The sequence below is a fragment of the Anolis carolinensis genome, chromosome 2 (genome assembly GCF_035594765.1).
Source record: "Anolis carolinensis isolate JA03-04 chromosome 2, rAnoCar3.1.pri, whole genome shotgun sequence".
Classification (NCBI taxonomy): domain Eukaryota; kingdom Metazoa; phylum Chordata; class Lepidosauria; order Squamata; family Dactyloidae; genus Anolis; species Anolis carolinensis.
Window position 1 is genome coordinate 69,751,195 of NC_085842.1, and position 17,504 is coordinate 69,768,698.

A 17,504-nucleotide genomic window follows, 5' to 3' on the forward strand; every position below is an offset into this window, starting at 1 on the left:
GGGAAAAGGAAGGGGGCCTGAGGCTGCTAGGAATTGTGGGAGTTGAAGTCCAAATCACCCGGAAGGCCCAAGTTGGCCCATGCCTGGTGTAGAGACCTTCCGGCTTTAGCCGGGGAAGAAGCGGAAGCCGTGCTTGTTCCTGGGGCGGCGCCGTGCGTGGACCCGCCTTCTTCCAGGAGGATCCTCTTCCTCCTCCTCCCTCTCTCTGTCTGCAGGACAACTTCCTGGCCCTCCTCGCCATCGCCGTCCCGAGGATGACTCAAGCGGAGAAGGGGGAAGTGGCGGCGGCGGCCTCGTCCTCGTCGTCTGCGGCGGCAGCAGCGGAGAACGGGAAGGACAAGGAGCGCGACAAGGAGAAGGAGCAGCGCGGAGGAGGCGGAGGAGGATCCAAGAGGCCCATCGTCCCCGCCGCCGTCCCCGAGTCCCTCCAGGAGGTGAGGCCCAGCTCCCCGCCCCGGGCCCCTTCCGGGAGAAAAGAGCCCCCGGCCCCCAGGCCCTCCTACACACGCGGCCTCAGAGTGCCTCTCTTCTAATCGCAGCGCCGCACTAGGAAGATTAGTACAGTAGAGTCTCACTTATCCAAGCCTCGCTTATCCAAGTTTCTGGATTATCCAAGCCATTTTTGTAGTCAGTGTTTTTAATATATTGTGATATTTTGGTGCTAAATTCGTAAATACAGTAATTACAACATAACATTACTGCGTATTGAACTACTTTTTCTGTCAAATTTGTTGTCTAACATGATGTTTTGGTGCTTAATTTGTAAAATCATAACTTAATTTGATGTTTAATGGGCTTTTCCCTAATCCCTCCTTATTATCCAAGACATTCGCTTATCCAAGCTTCTGCCAGCCCGTTTAGCTTGGATAAGTGAGACTCTACTGTATTATTAGCAGCAGCAACCCTTGTGCAGAATGCTTTGGGTCACCTTGTATTATTATTATTATTATTATTATTGTATGACACAGCAAACAAGATAGATATGCTGGATTTCGTTTCACAAAATCACAAGTCGAACACTTCCCAAGTGTCTAGGACTGTGTATTATTATTATTATTATTATTATTAAGCAGGCGGGATCACCTTGGATGATGATGATGATTAGCTGAGCAGTCCTTATGCATTTTATTTATTTATTTATATACCGCTCTTCTCCCCCCCCCCCCCCCCCGGGGGGGGGGCAGAGCGGTCTTACATAATGGCAAGATTAATGCCACATAGAATACAAAATATAGTAAAAACCAACAATCATTAAAACACACTTAAAAACCAATATCATATCCAATTAAAACAGTAAAACACTGTGTGACCGTTACAACAGAGCCAGTAGCATTGGGCCAAAAGTCAGAGCCAGATTTAGGATCGCCTTGTATTATTATTATTATTATTACTATTACTATTACTAACTGAGCAGCTCATGTACAGAATGCTTGGAATCACCATGGATGTTTATTATGATGATGATTAGCTGAGCAGCCCTTTTCCAGAATGCTTGGGATCGCCTTGTATTATTACTAGCAGCAGCAGCAGCTCAGCAGCCTTTGTGCAGAATGCTTGAGATCACCTTGTATGATGATGATGATTAGCTGAGCAGCCCTTATCCAGAATGCTTGGGGTCGCCTTGTATTATTATTATTATTATTATTATTATTATTATTATTATTGGCGCAAAGACATAGTATGACACAGCAAACAAGATATATATGCTGGTTTTCGTATCACAAAATCTCAAGTTGAACACTTCCCAAGTGTTTAGGACTGTGTGATGTATTTTCAGATGATGCGAGTAGATCCCAGTAAGGTGGCCTTTTGCAGTTGACAGATCGTAATTTTGTCGATGTTTAATGTTTCCAAATGCCGGAATCTTAGTTGATCAGCCAGTCAGGGTTCTGTTATCTGTGAGTTAGGGTACTCTTGTTTCCACAGTTCATGCATCTTTTTTTGGTAGCCACGCTTATGAGGTTCCCATTTGTAATAGCATTTCATAACTGTGCGGTTTTCTGGCATTGTATATTTCTGCCACTTCCATGACTGTTCATTTGTATTTTGATTCTGTAGCCCACTTGTTGATGGATGTCCAGAATCAGCAGCATCCATTGTGGTCCTTTTTATCCTGGGCGACAACCAAGCCATTATAGACTTCGTTTTGGTTTGTTTCTCCATAGTGTTAATAGGTTAGGTGCTCTTAGTTTCACCCCTCAACTGAGGTCTCTCTGGCTTGGTTGGACCTGCCGGTAGTTTCACTACCGCCAACACAGCTCTCAGCATCCTTGGAGCAGTTAAGCCCCCACCACCACCACCACCGCCACCACAACAAAGTGGCAGCTATTGAGGGGGATTATTATTATTATTATTATTTAATACACAACAAGATTAGTACACAACAAACAAGATAACTATGCTGGCTATTGTATTGGATCACACGTTAGACATTTCCCAAGTGTCTAAGACTGTATGATGTATCGGTGAATTATTTATTTATTTATTTATTTTTCAAACTTATATGCCGCCACTCCCCTAGGACTCGGAGCAGCTTACAAGAACCGGCTAAAATCAACAATTTAAAAAACATCTTATAAACATCTTTAAAAAACATCTTAAAAACATCCTAAAAGCACCTTTTAAAACATCAACAACAGAACTCAAAAGCCTGTCGAAACAGATGTATCTTACATGCCCTGCGGAAGGCCGACAAGTCCCGCAAGGCACGAACTTCCCGCAAGGTGGCAAGGTGTTCCAGAGAGATGGCGCCACTACTGAAAAGGCTCTGCGTCTGGTTGTTGTTGGATGCAAGGTCTTAAAACTGGGGACTTCCAACAGATCTTGGTCGTCAGAACGGAGGGATCTCTGGGGTTTGTAGGAAGTGAGGCAGTCCCTCAGGTACATCGGCCCTAGACCATGTAAGGCCTTGAAGGTAAGCACCATCACTTTGAAAATGATCCGGTGCTCAATTGGCAACCAGTGCAGCTGCCGTAAGATTGGTGTTATGTGGCATCTTATTGGGACTCCTGCAAGGAGCCGGGCAGCTGCATTTTGCACCAATTTGAGCTTCCGGATCACCGACACAGGAAGGCAAATGTAAAGGGCGTTACAGTAATCCAGTCTCGAGATGACTGTAGCCTGGATCACCGTCGCCAGGTTGTCCCTAGACAGATAGGGGGCTAGCCGTCTAGCCTGCCGAAGATGAAAAAAGGCAGATTTGCTAGCGGCGGAGACCTGGGCCTCCATCATCAATGAAGGGTCCAAGAGGACTCTTTACCAGTAAAGACGGGTGTAGCACTTCGCCATCTAGGGTTGGCAACTGGATATCCCCACTGCCCGGTCAGCCCAGCCATAGGATCTCCGTCTTTGCTGGATTTACCCTCAACCTACTGGAACGCAACCATCCAATAATGGCCTCGAGGCACCGATGAAAACTGTCGGGTACAGACTCCGGTCGGCCTTCCATCTTTAACAGAAGCTGAGTGTCGTCAGCATATTGATAACACTCGAGCCTGAAATCTCGGACCAGCTGAGCAAGTGGTCGCATATAGATGTTAAACAACAGAGGGGAGAGAATGACCCCCTGAGGAACCCCACAATGTAGAGGGGACCTCTCAGAGACCAGGCCTCCCCTCTCCACTCGCTGTCCACGGTTGTGAAGAAAGGAGGCCATCCAATTTAAAGCTGTCCCCCTAACTCCAGCAATGGCAAGGTGGTGGGTCAGAAGATTGTGATCGACTGTGTCAAATGCTGCTGTGAGATCCAATAACACAAGCAGCACCGACCCGCCCTGGTCAAGCTGGCATCGGAGATGATCCGTGATGGAAACCAATACAGTCTCTGTCCCATGCCCCGCATGGAAGCCGGACTGGAAAGGATCCAATCCGGCTGTGTCATCTAGGAACTGCTGCAGCTGCACCGCTACTGCCCTCTCAGTCACCTTGCCCAGAAATGAAAGATTCGAAACTGGGTGGTAGCTGGAGGGAACCGAACGATCTAACTCTGTTTTTTTCAGCAGAGGAGAGACCACCGCCTCTTTTAATCCCTCTGGAAAGACTCCTTGCACAAGGGAGCTGTTTATTATCTTCAGCAGCTGGTCACGTAATCCCTCCAGGCAGGATTTCACCAACCAAGAGGGACACGGATCGAGGGAGCAAGTGGTCGGTCTAGCTGCAGCTATGAGCCTATCGAGAGCCTCTGCGTCCAGCGGGATGAACCGGTCGAGGGTGGGCCCAGCGAGTGGCCACGGCATCCCAAGTTCTCTCACTGTGTCGATTGTGGCAGGGAGGTCCCGGCGTAGTCGCGAGATCTTGTCAGTAAAATAGCTCTGAAAAGCCTTGGCTGAAAGGGCCTGATTATCACTTTTTGGGACGATAGGGACCGTCGTTAAAGATCGAATAATTTTAAACAATTTTGCCGGGCGTGAGCTGGCAGACGCTATCAGAGAGGCGTAATATGCTCGCTTTGCTTCAATGATAGCATGTTCATAGGACTCCATGAAAGCCCTATAGGCTGATCTCGATACTCCGTCACGGAGTTCTCGCCACACGCTCTCTAGCCGTCTCTTTTCTCGCTTCATTGGTCGAAGTTCCTCGGTGAACCAAGGAGACCGGTTTCGGTGGGGTTGGAGAGGGCGTCTAGGGGCGATCTCATCGAGTGCATTGGATAGTCTGGTGTTCCATGAGTCTACCTGTGCATCGATCGAGTCGGTGACTGGCTCCAGATCTCTCAGAGCATTCCGGAACCTACTGGGTTCCATAAGATTCCTTGGGCGAGCCCAGATCAGCTCGGTGCCCTTGTCGGGTGGAAAGGCATGCTCCAACCGGACTCTTAGGGCACAGTGATCCGACCATGGAACCTCTATAGTAGAGACTTGAATTCCTGCGCTGAAGATCAGATCTAGTGTGTGTCCCGCCTGATGCGTAGGCCCAGTACTACAAAGCGAGAGTCCTAGTGTCTCCATGGTGGACACTAGGTCTGTAGCCGCTAATGAACAAGAGTCCGCATCAGCGTGGATGTTGAAATCTCCCAAGACAATGAGTCTGGGAAACCTTAGGGACCACTCCGACACCGTCTCAATGCGTGCAGATCTGAGTAGGGTGGCCTTTTGCCATCTGACAGATAGCCATTTTGTCAGCCCTATTGTGTTTAAGCGCATTATTATTATTATTATTATTATTATTATTATTATTAGCTAAGCAGCCATTGTGCAGAATGCTTGGGATCACCTTGTATGATGATGATGATGATGATTATTATTATTATTAGCTGAGCAGCCCTTATCCAGAATGCTTGGGGTCGCCATGTAGTATTATTATTATTGTCTGACTAGGAATGGCGGTGGCAACAACATAGACATTATCCATTCCCATTAATCCATTTGTGGTGAGTTGGAAGAGGGATCAGAAAAGTGACTCTTAGTGGAATATGCCATTGATATACATGTGTCTCCCCCGCACCTTTCCATCAGTCACAAAATGCCGTTCAAGAGGATGTTGCAGCAAAATTGTGTGTCCTGGGGTGGTGAGTGGAGAGCTGTATTGGACCTGCCTTTTGAACTCTTACACTGCTCAGCATTGTAGGATTTCCGTCGACTACAAAGAAGAGTAGCTTTGGCTGTTTATCTAGGTTTTTTGGTGACTTTCTGTAAACCTTTTTGTTTTGTCTTTTAGCAAATACAGAGTAACTTCATTATCGTGATACATCCTGGCTCAACGACCTTAAGGATCGGCAGAGCTACGGACACACTCCCTATCAGCATTCCTCACGTCATTGCAAGAAGACACAAACAGGCAGGACAATCCATATACAAAGACAGTTGGCTGCTAAGGGAAGGGCTCAGTGTAAGTCCTGCACATTTGAGTATCATGTGAAATTACATCTAAAGCTGTGCATTTGAAGTGCCGTGTTTTCCACACTTTGCCTGTTGTGCTCAGTTTGCTTGGCCATCCACTCTTCCCATAGAGTGGGCCTGACTTGTACAATAACACTTGTTTTTTTATAGCAATTTGTGTTTTTCTTGCATCATCTGAACCAGCTACATATGGGAATTGATGCAGACTGTGACATTAAGTTATACATTGCTCTAGATCAGTGGTTCTCAACCTGTGGGTCCCCAGGTGTTTTGGCCTACAACTCCCAGAAATCCCAGCCAGTTTACCAGCTGTTAGGATTTCTGGGATTTGAAGACCAAAACATCTGGGGACCCACAGGTTGAGAACTACTGCTCTAGATTGAGGAGCGGTAAACTGACACTAAGGTCAACATTGCACAGGATTGTTTCTTTGACATTTATATCAATGCTGTGCAAGAAAACAGCATGCATGCTATCATTTTTTTGATGTACACATATGTACCTCACTATTTATCTCTCAAAGTAATCATCTCTCTACACATGTATAAGTTCTTTTCTATGGTTCTTCAGATGGTGAACTCCAACTCTCCTTTTTTAAAAATGCAGGAACATTGCACTTTGAAATTCGCTGCCTGCAGGTAATGTAGTCTTTTTTCTGGGAGGTATAGTTAACACATTATAAGAAAAATGAGTCATAAAAGATAGTAATTTGGATTTTTATAAAGATAGGTTTTGCAGGGTTTTTGTAGCATAGGTTTTCCATGCACCATGGCTATTGTGTGAAGGATGATTTCTATTTAATAGAGGAAGGCTAATGTATTGTTTGCTTTTATTTAGAAACCTGAAAGTACAGAGCAAAGACAAAATGGCCTTAAAATGGTTGACCAAGCAATATGGTCCAAGAAGATGTCAAATGGTGCCAGACGTATACCAGTGTCACCTGATCAGGTATCCCATCTGTGAACTGTGATTAATAAAAAAATATGTTTTGTGGCATACAGCAGCAAAATTATAGTAGCACCTCAAAAACGAATAAATGAGCTGAACAATCTCATGTGGCAAAGAATGAAGGTTGAGGTGATTGACCTGCCACTTTTTGATCTAGGATTAGATGGATCTCAAGCATGCTAATATATTTTTCCTCCCTATTTCTTGTTTATATTTTACATTTCAGGCTCGGTCTTATAATAGACAAATGAGACCTGCTATTTTAGATCACAGCTCTGGGACAAAATGGACAAACACCGGGCATCACCCAGAATATGTCGTTGGAGAAGAGGTAAAAACTAAAAGTGAAAATTTTTGATAATAGAATATTTGGATCATCATCAGTGCCTGTGTACAGAGCAGTTCGCCAAGTCTACTAGTATTGCACATAGAAATACAGCATTAAATCTTCCCCAATAAAACCCATAGCAAAAGCTGAATGCAATGCACAGCATGATAAACAAAGCAAACCCAGCTAATGAATAAATAGAAATATTTAAAGTAGCAGCAAAAGCAAAACAGGGCAGAGGTTATCTGATGTTGGAATTTTCTTTTCAGGCCCTGTATGTTAACCCTGGGGACTGTTACAATATCCATTGGCCTATTCGACGAGGACAACTTAATCTTCACTCAGGGCCTGGTGGCTCCCTTACCGCAGTCCTGGCTGATCTTGAAGTAATATGGTCACATACAATACAGAAATATTTAGAAATACCTTTGAAAGATTTGAAGGTAAGCTAATGACTGGCTTTAACTAAGTCTCATTGTGACCCTGATTTTCCAGCATTGTTTCTGTAAAAGAATTTGACCATTAAAGTCAGTAGTAGTGAGGTAGCAGTTTCTTCCATATACCTCTCTCTCTTGGGATCATCTGTTTGCCCTGTTCTGTTTTAGGAGAAGAAGTAAGAAATGAGGAGCCCTCGGAGGCGCAATGGGGTTAAACCCTTGTGCCGGCAAAACTGCTGAGCAAAATGTTGGCGGTTCAAATCCAGGGAGCGGGGTGAGCTCCAATCCGTCAGCTCCAGCTTCCCATGTGGGGACATGAGAAAAACCTCCCACAGGATGGTAAAACATCCAGGTGTCTCCTGGGCAACGTCCTTACAGATGGGCAATTCTCTCACACCAGAAGCTAATTGCAGTTTCTCAAATTGTTCCTGACATGGAAAAGAAATTAGCACAGAGACAGTAAGCTATAATATGAGAGTGAAGTTCAACAGAAATGAACAAGCGAAGGTATGATAAGTGGGAAAATCAGAAAAGGAACAGTAGCCTAGATGACGCATGTTCAGATCGTGGATTAAATTTTTAGCAACAAATACAAAAAATGGAGATCTGGGAAGTACTGAAGGAGAATAATGCATTTTTATGGGAAGTAAAGTAGAAGGAAAACTTCATCTTAGAATTGGAGAGCATATAATAACTTCACTTGCAAAAAACATAATATGAAAAAAAAATTGACAGGTGCGGGAGTGGTTTAGTGAGAAGGGATGGAATCAAGAGAAGAATGTGGCAATGTGGCATCACAGAGGCAAAATCTAAATCTGTTGTTTCCCAATTTCCTCTTAACTGAAATACTTTAGATGATTAAATTAACCAATTATTTAGCTTTTACCAACATTGTTCCATAAATTCTAAATTTTCCTCTCTTTCTAAGTATTACAGATGCATTTTATTGATTCCAGACATCTATAATAAGCAGCATGTTAAGGAAATAGTAAATATGATCCTCATGAAGATGGGCTTCTCAGGTAATAAAACAGTGTCTTCTGTGGTCATCTGTGGGAGTAGTTAAGTGAGAATTTGGAAATATTGCCTTTTTGTATCACAATTCCCAGAATCCCTAGGCCTTGTAGGTGTATACAAATAGCAACTGCTATTATCTTGGGATTTCTGCACAGCCTCTAAAAATGAGACCTGCTTCTCTATTATCTGGCATTACACAGTTTAGGTATATATTGTTAGATATAGGAAGCAAGGTGGAAATGATGGTGATGGTTGTTTAAATATATTATTATGTTAATGCTTCAACTTCACTATTTGTCAGACATCTGCAGACATTAATGTACAGCTCTATGCAACTTCACAAGGAGACACCATCTCTGGTGGTCACGTTTTGTATGAAGGTGGTATGTTTGGTGTAAGAAACAAAGTGGGATCTAGATATAAGATTTTATTTAATGTCTCATTACTTATCAGCCAAACCTTATAAAAACAAAGCTGATTGGAAAGTGCATAGATGCAATAATAGAGAAACTGTCTTATGGTGACATACTAGCCAATTTACAAAATAAATGAATCAGTACATTTTCTTTGTTCCTTTGTAGCATGTACATGTGACAAATGTATCTGCAGCAACACTGTAGAATTAATGCAGTTTAATACCATTTTAACAACCATGTCTCAATGCTATGGAATCCTGGAATTTGTAGTTTGATGAGACACCAGCAAGCACTCTTTGGTAGAGAAGGCTAAAGACATTGTAAAACTATAGCTCCCATTATTCCATTGCATTGAGCCATGGCAGTTCAAGTGATGCTAAATTGCATTAGTTCTATAGTATAAATGCACCCAAACAACAACAACAATAATAACAATTTGCCTGCTGCACTTTTTTCAGGAATAGTGGTGCATCAGGAATCTGTCTGTGCTACTTTTGGAAGTGGTTTGGGTAGCGCATGTATTGTTGATGTGGGGGATCAAAAGACAAGCATCTGCTGTGTGGAAGATGGCGTTTCGCATCGTAACACCAGGTAACTATCAAAAGTAGGTGCACATATATTTAATATTCCCTTATTATAGTCTATCCGAGCCAAGGAATGATATGCTATGTAAAGCTTTTTAACATATTGTAATAGCCAACATTTCTTGAAAAGCTTTTGATATATCATTAAAATACAGATCGAGTATCCCTCATCTGAAATGCTTGGGATTAGAAATGTTTTGGATTTTGGATCTGGAAAACCTATATTTGCATATATGTAGATCAAGAGACATCTCAGAGATGAGACTTATCTATAAACATGAAATTCATCTAGGCTATACGTATAGCCTGAAGTTTATTTTATACAATTTTAAGTAATTTTGTGCATGAAACAACATTTGTGTACATTGAACCAGCAGAAGTCTAAGGTGTCATAATCTCAACTACCTATCTTGCCAATTTTCAATTTTGGAGTATTTCAGGATTCCAGATGCTCAACCTGTACAATTTTCTGTTTGTGATTCTGAGATTAGTAAAACCAATTATGTGCATGTGTTCTGGTGTAGTAAACCATGTTTCTGCTCAAAGATATAAGTAGCTAAGTAAAAGATGACATAACATTACATTATTTAATCTTCTTGCTTCAACATGCAATGGTTTGTCTCTGAAAAGACATCAGAATTCTTAATGACTTTTTTATTTTTGTGATAGGTTATGCCTTGCATATGGAGGCTCTGATGTATCTAGATGTTTCTATTGGCTTCTGCAGCGAGCTGGATTCCCTTACCGAGACTGCCATTTATCTAAACGGACAGATTGCCTTCTCCTCCAGCAGTTAAAAGAAACATTTTGTCATTTGGACCAGGTAAGGTCTAAGACAAACTTCTTGGTCTACAGTGCTGTTGACACATCTCTTGATCAGTTTGCTGTAATAAAAAGGACCATGGGTAATTTAGATGTGTGATGCAAAATGACAAAGCCTTATAAAGTTAGCAAAAGTTGAAAAACATTAAGCATGATGAAAAAATTATTTCCTTGTGTCTGAAAACATTAGTTAGTTCTCAGTTGAAATAAGATAGAGAAATACCTGACATTTGTTTGGGAGATGAGCTAAGCAGGACTCTAAAAATATTGCTGTTCTACTACTGCTCAGTTCTTGTGTTATGTTTCTATATGAGCAGCTTTATTTGGTATGTTCAGATGTTATTGTTTCTGTTGTATCTGTATATTATTCTATGCAACCTATCTGTGTGGATAGTTATTTAGTAGATAAGAAATCCAATAAAATAAATCAAGAGACTCAGAGGAACTCGAACTGATTTCCAGGAGATATTATTATGTCCATAGATGTGGATAATTGCAAAAGAAATGTCAAATTAAAGGAGGATATTTCTGTCAACAGCTGTTAGCTAGAAAAGCTTAAAATTGAGCTTGTCTGAAAGCAATTTGCCTCCTGCTGTCAAGATCAGAAGAAGTTCTCACTGTCAGATCTTATGAGCTTCACAAATACTTTTTTTGGGCATTATTGAAAAGACTGTGATGAATACATATTTGATGTTATCTAGTAATGCAGTTCTTTTGTTCTTCAACACCAGTTTTTCTACATTACTTGAAAATGCCAACATTTCCAGTACTTTTACAGTTATCATGTCCATCCTAAGAGAACTTCAGTATTATTATTATTTTTTATTTACAGTATTTATATTCCACCCTTCTCACCCCGAATGGGACTCAGGGCGGATCACATTATGTACATATAGGACAAACATTCAATGCCCATAAACACATCGAACCGAGACAGAGACAACAGACAGACAGACGCAGAGGCAATTTAACTTTCTCCAGAGGGGATGTTCAATTCTGGCCACAGGGGGGAGCAGCTGTGGTGCACTTCCTCACTTCCTCATTCCAACATTGTAAGTTAGTTAAACTTGCCACCCCACTTTTATAAGCGGTACCTTATTTCCTACTTGATAGATGCAACTATCTTTCGGGTTGCTAGGTCAGCAACGAGCAGGGGCTATATTTTATTTTTAATTGACGGGTGCTCACCCCGCCACAGGCTGGCCTCGAACTCATGACCTCATGGTCAGAGTGATTTATTGCAGCAGCAGCTTACCAACCTGCGCCACAACCCGGCCCCTGATAGAGCTGGTTGGTGGAGAGTGGAGGTGCTGGACACAATGTCAATCTCTCCAAGAGGCAGTAAATGACTATGTTATGGACCATGTAGTAGCTATTAGGAGTGTTTGGATATGAGGAAGGCAACAATGCAATTTCACCTGGTGGGACTCTTGCCAAGCTTCTATTCTGTATTAAAGATCCTTATCTCTTATTCACACTGGCAACTGTAGAATAAGTCGGTTCAAACCTACTTCTGAATAGAGAATTTTTCGGGTGCACTGTAAAACATTGTAATTTGTTGTGTTTTTTATCAGGATTTATCTGGATTGAAAGACCATGAGTTCCAAGTCCGTCACCCAGATTCTCCAGCTTTGTTGTATCAGTTGCGCTTAGGAGATGAAAAATTACAGGTAAAAAATATGTTGTGTTTTTCACTTGGAATTCAGGAGCTGCAAAGTCAAATGGAAACAGTGTGATGCGTATTACTTTTCTGTATTTTATACATCTAATAATCTTGTTTAATCTTCATCAGATGTGCACTAATAGAATCTTAACATCTCTAATCATTGCTTTTTAAATACGGAGCTATCAGATTATATCGACATCAACTCAACTATTTCTTTCTACACAGCTTTCTGCTAAGAATTATGTTGCCTGTAATGCAAAGTTCATTTAATTCTGTGACTGTATTGTTTTAATTATAAAAAAAGTGCAACCCAATATTGGATGGAACTCTTTAAAAAGTTTGCAAGAATGTGAAACATTTTCTTTTTCTCACAAATAGGCACCAATGGCATTGTTTTATCCAGCAACATTTGGAATTGTGGGGCAAAAAATGACATCTTTACAACAGAGGTCGCAGGGTGATCCCGAGGATCCACATGATGAACATTATCTCTTAGCTACACAAAGTAAGCAGGAGCAGGTGTGTGTGCAGCTGCTGCTTCTTTTTTTAATATCCTATTGGGACTTGTTCTCTACAGAGATCCAATTATACTTAATTAGAGCTTTCTTTTCAGAGATTAGGTAGAAGAATTGTACTAATAGGGTCGATTCAGGTGTAGTGCTAGACCATAGTTTCACATTATCCGAGTATTGTTCAGTATGATTTGAGCTAGCATATTTCCCCTTCTGGTGCAGACTTAAGAAAGATCTAAGTTCCGTACCATATTTCTTCAATTGTAATACACACCCTAATTTCAGTACCAATAGCAACAACAAAAATACATAAGAGACACCTATGATTCTAAGACTTATCCCATTCTCACATATATTTATATAGGGGGAAAGTGCATCTTAGAACTAAAATACAGTATTTGCTTTCATTTTGGAGTAACCACAGCTAAGGCCATGACTGCATCTAGCCAAAAGGTGTATCATCTTGTGACAGCTATTTGGAAGAAGCCATTTTCAGATGGTACTTTATTAAACTGGCTTGTTTCAGCTAACCATAATGTTAATCACCTAATTATGAGGCATCTTAGATAAAAGCAGTTCATCTTTTCATCACTACCTAGAGAAAGTGGATATGATCAGACAGGGGGAAATAATGAGTCTTGGGGCTTCCTTGTAGCTGAATACAACCTGGTAGAATTGCTTTCTTAGGTTCCATCTACACGGCCGTATAAAATCCAGATTATCTGTTTTGAACTGGATTTTATGGCAGTGTAGACTCATATAATCCAGTTCAAACCAGATAATGTGGATTATGTGAATTAATAATCTGGGTCATATGACAGTGTAGAAGGAGCCTTAATCCCTGCTATAACTGTGGCAAGACTGCTGCTTTGATTGCTTCAAATCTTCCCTTATGAGCAGGCATGCACAACCTGTGGCGCGCCTGGTGTTTTGGGCTTCAGCTCCTAGAATTCCTGACCATTAGACTAGCTGGCTAGAGCTTCTGGGAATTGGACTCCAAAAACACCTGGAGGGCCACAGGTTATGTAGGCCTGCAGATGAGTCACAATTTGGATATCCTGTTTCAAATTCCTTCTGTGAATAGTTGCTTTGATGCTATACAGTGCTCTCCCCATTGAGATAACAGTTTTTACTGTAAATTGGGTAACAGTCTTTGGAAAGTCAGATTGTGGAACTGGATGGAGGTAAATACTAAGCTGTTGAATATAGTCAATATAGACAAACAGAACATGACCCGTTAGAGCAAATAAATGTAACTGTTTTTGCTTGTGTTATTATTTTTTTTACTTAGTATTAAAGATCACACACAGTCTTGAAGGTTTACAGAAATAGATGGTTATTGTCTTGGCTGCATGGCTACTCAAACTTTTTAAAAGATGTTCTGGAGCAGGGGTCCTCAAACTTTTTCAGTGGAGGACCGATTCGTGGTCCCTCAGATGGTTGAGGGGCCGAATTATCATTTGGGAGAAGAAGAAAAACAAATTCCTATGCATATGTCTTATTTGTAGTGCAAAACAGCCCCCCCCCAACAACAATCATTTACTTATTTATTTGCTACATTTATACCCCACCCTCTCTCATCCCGAAGGGGACTCAGAGTGGCTTACAAGTTGTATGTACATACAATATATTATATTATTAGCATAGCACAATATTAGCATTATATATTACTATATTGTACTATACCATTATACCGTAATATTATTAGTAATATTACATTTAATATATAATATATAATTAAAAATATTATATTATACAATATTATTATATTGTATTATTATTATTATTATTATTAGCCACCCTATTGGGTGAGAAGGGCGGGGTAGAAATACTGAAATAAATAAATAAATATTGTACTACATTATAATATTTATTATCAATATTATATATATACACAATATATTATATTATTACCATATCATTCATTTACAATATTTCATTTACAATATTGGTAAATGAAAAAACAATAAAATATTTAAAAATAAAAATAATTTTAATCAACATACTGTAAACTTATCAGGATTTCAGTGGGAAGTGTGGGCCTGCTTCTGGCCTATGAGATCATCAAGTAGGATTGTTGTTGTTGTGCCTTCAAGTCATTTCAAACTTTGGGTGAGCCTAAGTCTAAAACTGAGGGCGGGGGCCAGGTAAATGGCCTTGGAGGGCCGCATCCGGCCCCCGGGCCTTAGTTTGGGGACCCCTGTTCTGGAGTATATACATGCTTTATAATGTAATATGATCTTCTTGAAAGATAACTTATTGATATTTTTTGGCATTGTAAAGTCTGCAAAAGCAACAGCTGATCGGAAGTCCAAGCCTGGTGGATTTGAGGGCGACATGCGTGGCCAATCTGCAAATGCTGCTGAAAATCTCTACCCTCCGGAAGTGGAGTTGGGCACTTCTCATGGAGAGTGTATCCTTGGTGGAAATGATTCTGAAGAACCACTGACAGCTCACATGTCCAGAAAATCTGCTGTTTCTCAGTTTGAAGGGAAGGCGTTAGGCCTTGACAAAGCAATTCTACACAGCATTGATTGTTGTGGTAAGAAAATGATTACTAATTTTGATAATATAGCAAAAATTGCATGTTTTCATAGGTGTGCATAGAATAAATCTCTTAAGGTGCATCTGCACTGTAGAATTAATGCAGTTTGACACCACTTTAACTGCCATGGCTCAGTGCTATGGAATTATGGGAGTTGTACTTGATCTGACAGAGTCCTGGTACGTTTCCACATTCCAAATCCCAGAATTCCATAGCTTTTAGTTAAAGTGGTATCTGGCTGTACTAATTCTACTGTGTATATACACTCTTATTATTTTTACCTATGTTCTGTTAATTGTGGGTTATTATGTATAAAGCTCTATAAAGTCAGTGTGTTGTCTAAGGCTTTCATGGGCGGAATCACTGGGTTGTTGTCAATTTCCAGGTTCTTTGAAGGGCTGTACTTTCCCATATGAGCCTTTCACATGTTTGAGATCTTCTGGGGAGACCTTTTACTCTCATGCATCACCCTCATAGGCACATCTAGTGGGTCTACATGAGAGGACCTTCTTAGTGGCTGCTCCCAGGCTCTGAAGCCTTCTTCCTGACACAGAATTCAATCCAACCCCATTCTGCCATGCAGGAAAAGTACAATCAAAGCATCCCTGATATATGGCCATCTACCCTCTGCTTTAACCCTCCAGAGAAGGAGACACCACCACACTTGCAGGCGGCAGCAGTATATTTCACACAGGTTAGATAGCTTCATTGATATTCTTTAGGTAGATGAAGACTTCTTTTGTTTTGGTTCATCATGCTTTCAAAGATTGCTCAGGTTGAAAGCGGTCTTGTTTAAAGGAATTGTCATAGGAACGGTTGTGAGTTTGTTTTGAAATGGCTGTTCAGTAATTCTGTACTATTTAACAATGTAATTTATAATTAGCACATAACTCTCATGTTTCAATTTTTTCAGCATCAGATGATACAAAAAAGAAAATGTACAGTTCAATCCTGGTAGTAGGAGGTGGTCTGATGTTTCATAAAGCTCAGGAATTTCTTCAACATAGAATTCTCAACAAAATGCCTCCTTCTTTCAGGAGAGTTGTTGAAAATGTAGAAGTCATTACAAGACCCAAGGTACTTATGTGAAAATTATATATGTTCAGGTAATGGTTGAAAGTAAGGATAAGGTGATGAATCTTCAAAGAGCTGTTATTGACAAGAGTTTGAAATACAAGAGGAATGGGCACCATGAAACCCAAGGCTGTTTTTCTGGTGTCTGACACTTACAAACTCCCCAGATAGTTCTTCTTGGGCTAAAAAGATTAATACAGTCAGACATCCACATTGGCTGGGGTTACGGATATATAGTACCCCTGTGAAAGCGGGATAATGGAATAATAAAAACATTTTTAAACTGAGAGAACACCCTTCTAGGCATCTGTAGGTCCCCCAGCACAACTTTATGGAGTCGCACTGAAGAACCTCGAGATTCCCAGAGAACATTTTAATCACATTTGCAAATTGCAAAAATGAAACCTGAAAATATGGAAGGCCGAATGTATAATTGAAGTTTCCAGGGACATCAGTTCACTTTTAAATAGTGAAGGGTACCAAAGTAGAAGCTGATTCCTGGACTTATTAAAATTGCCCATTAGAGTGTTAAGCAAGGAACTCAACGAACAGAGAAGACTCAAATTGTTATTCTCTTCTACTTAATTTTTTAAAAATAGAATTAGATATCTAATATAATACTTTCACATAGTTTTATATTGATTGTAACATTCTTGAGTTATATTCCATTTTATTTATTATGACCAGTTTTATTTCTGGTGATTTAAATTGTTTGACTTGTTATGTGTTTTATTATTATTTATTATTTAAGCCTCTAAAAGTCGCTTTGGGAGATGGGGCGGGATATAAAAGTTTCATTCATTCATTTATAGATGAGCAACATTTCATTGTAAAGCTCCATTGTGTATTTTTTGTGCTCATGTGTACCTGTGGGCATTATCAAGGAATTTTAAAAGAGCACATTTTGCAGTAAAATTTAGCCACATTTCTAAAATAAGAACTGCATGAAAACCACGTATGTGAGGTTGTGATATGTAGATTTCACTAACTGGCTGACCAATATTATTCAAATCTCTCTCAAACCCAGGACATGGATCCTCGTTTGATTGCCTGGAAAGGGGGTGCCGTTTTAGCATGTTTGGATACAACACAGGAGCTCTGGATATATCAACGAGAATGGCAGCGCTTTGGAGTTCGGATGTTACGCGAAAGAGCCGCTTTTGTGTGGTGATGCAGTGAGACTTTAGTAAGATGGGATGCTAGTTGTGATGTTTTTCCTTTAGAATTCCAAACATGCCCATGATCCTAATGTTTGTGTTTTTAATAAAATAAATTAAAAATATGATAGGTCTTCTGTGATATCTAAAAAATGGGGGTAT

At 40.6% G+C, this 17,504-nt stretch overlaps 1 protein-coding gene across 1 annotated transcript; it reads left to right on the forward strand.

Moving 5' to 3' along the window:
- The first annotated feature begins 150 nt into the window (after positions 1-150).
- actr8 (actin related protein 8) lies at positions 151-17,467 on the forward strand. The gene is made up of 13 exons (XM_003217747.3): positions 151-434; positions 5,655-5,825; positions 6,674-6,784; positions 7,011-7,115; positions 7,382-7,555; positions 8,478-8,571; positions 9,441-9,573; positions 10,236-10,389; positions 11,963-12,058; positions 12,433-12,573; positions 14,850-15,108; positions 16,025-16,188; positions 17,213-17,467. Exons 1-13 carry the CDS (start codon positions 255-257, stop codon positions 17,354-17,356), a joined length of 1,926 nt encoding a protein of 641 aa, XP_003217795.1. The 5' UTR covers positions 151-254; the 3' UTR covers positions 17,357-17,467.
- The last annotated feature ends 37 nt before the right edge of the window (positions 17,468-17,504 follow it).

What these genes read in the sequence shown, in the direction of transcription:
- actr8 (XM_003217747.3), top strand. Translation starts at nt 255, where the DNA reads ATGACTCAAGCGGAGAAGGGGGAAGTGGCGGCGGCGGCCTCGTCCTCG. An exon ending in CATTTTGTCATTTGGACCAG is followed by an intron (nt 10,390 to 11,962) that starts GTAAGGTCTAAG and finishes GTTTTTTATCAG; the next exon opens with GATTTATCTGGATTGAAAGA. An exon ending in TAGGAGATGAAAAATTACAG is followed by an intron (nt 12,059 to 12,432) that starts GTAAAAAATATG and finishes TCTCACAAATAG; the next exon opens with GCACCAATGGCATTGTTTTA.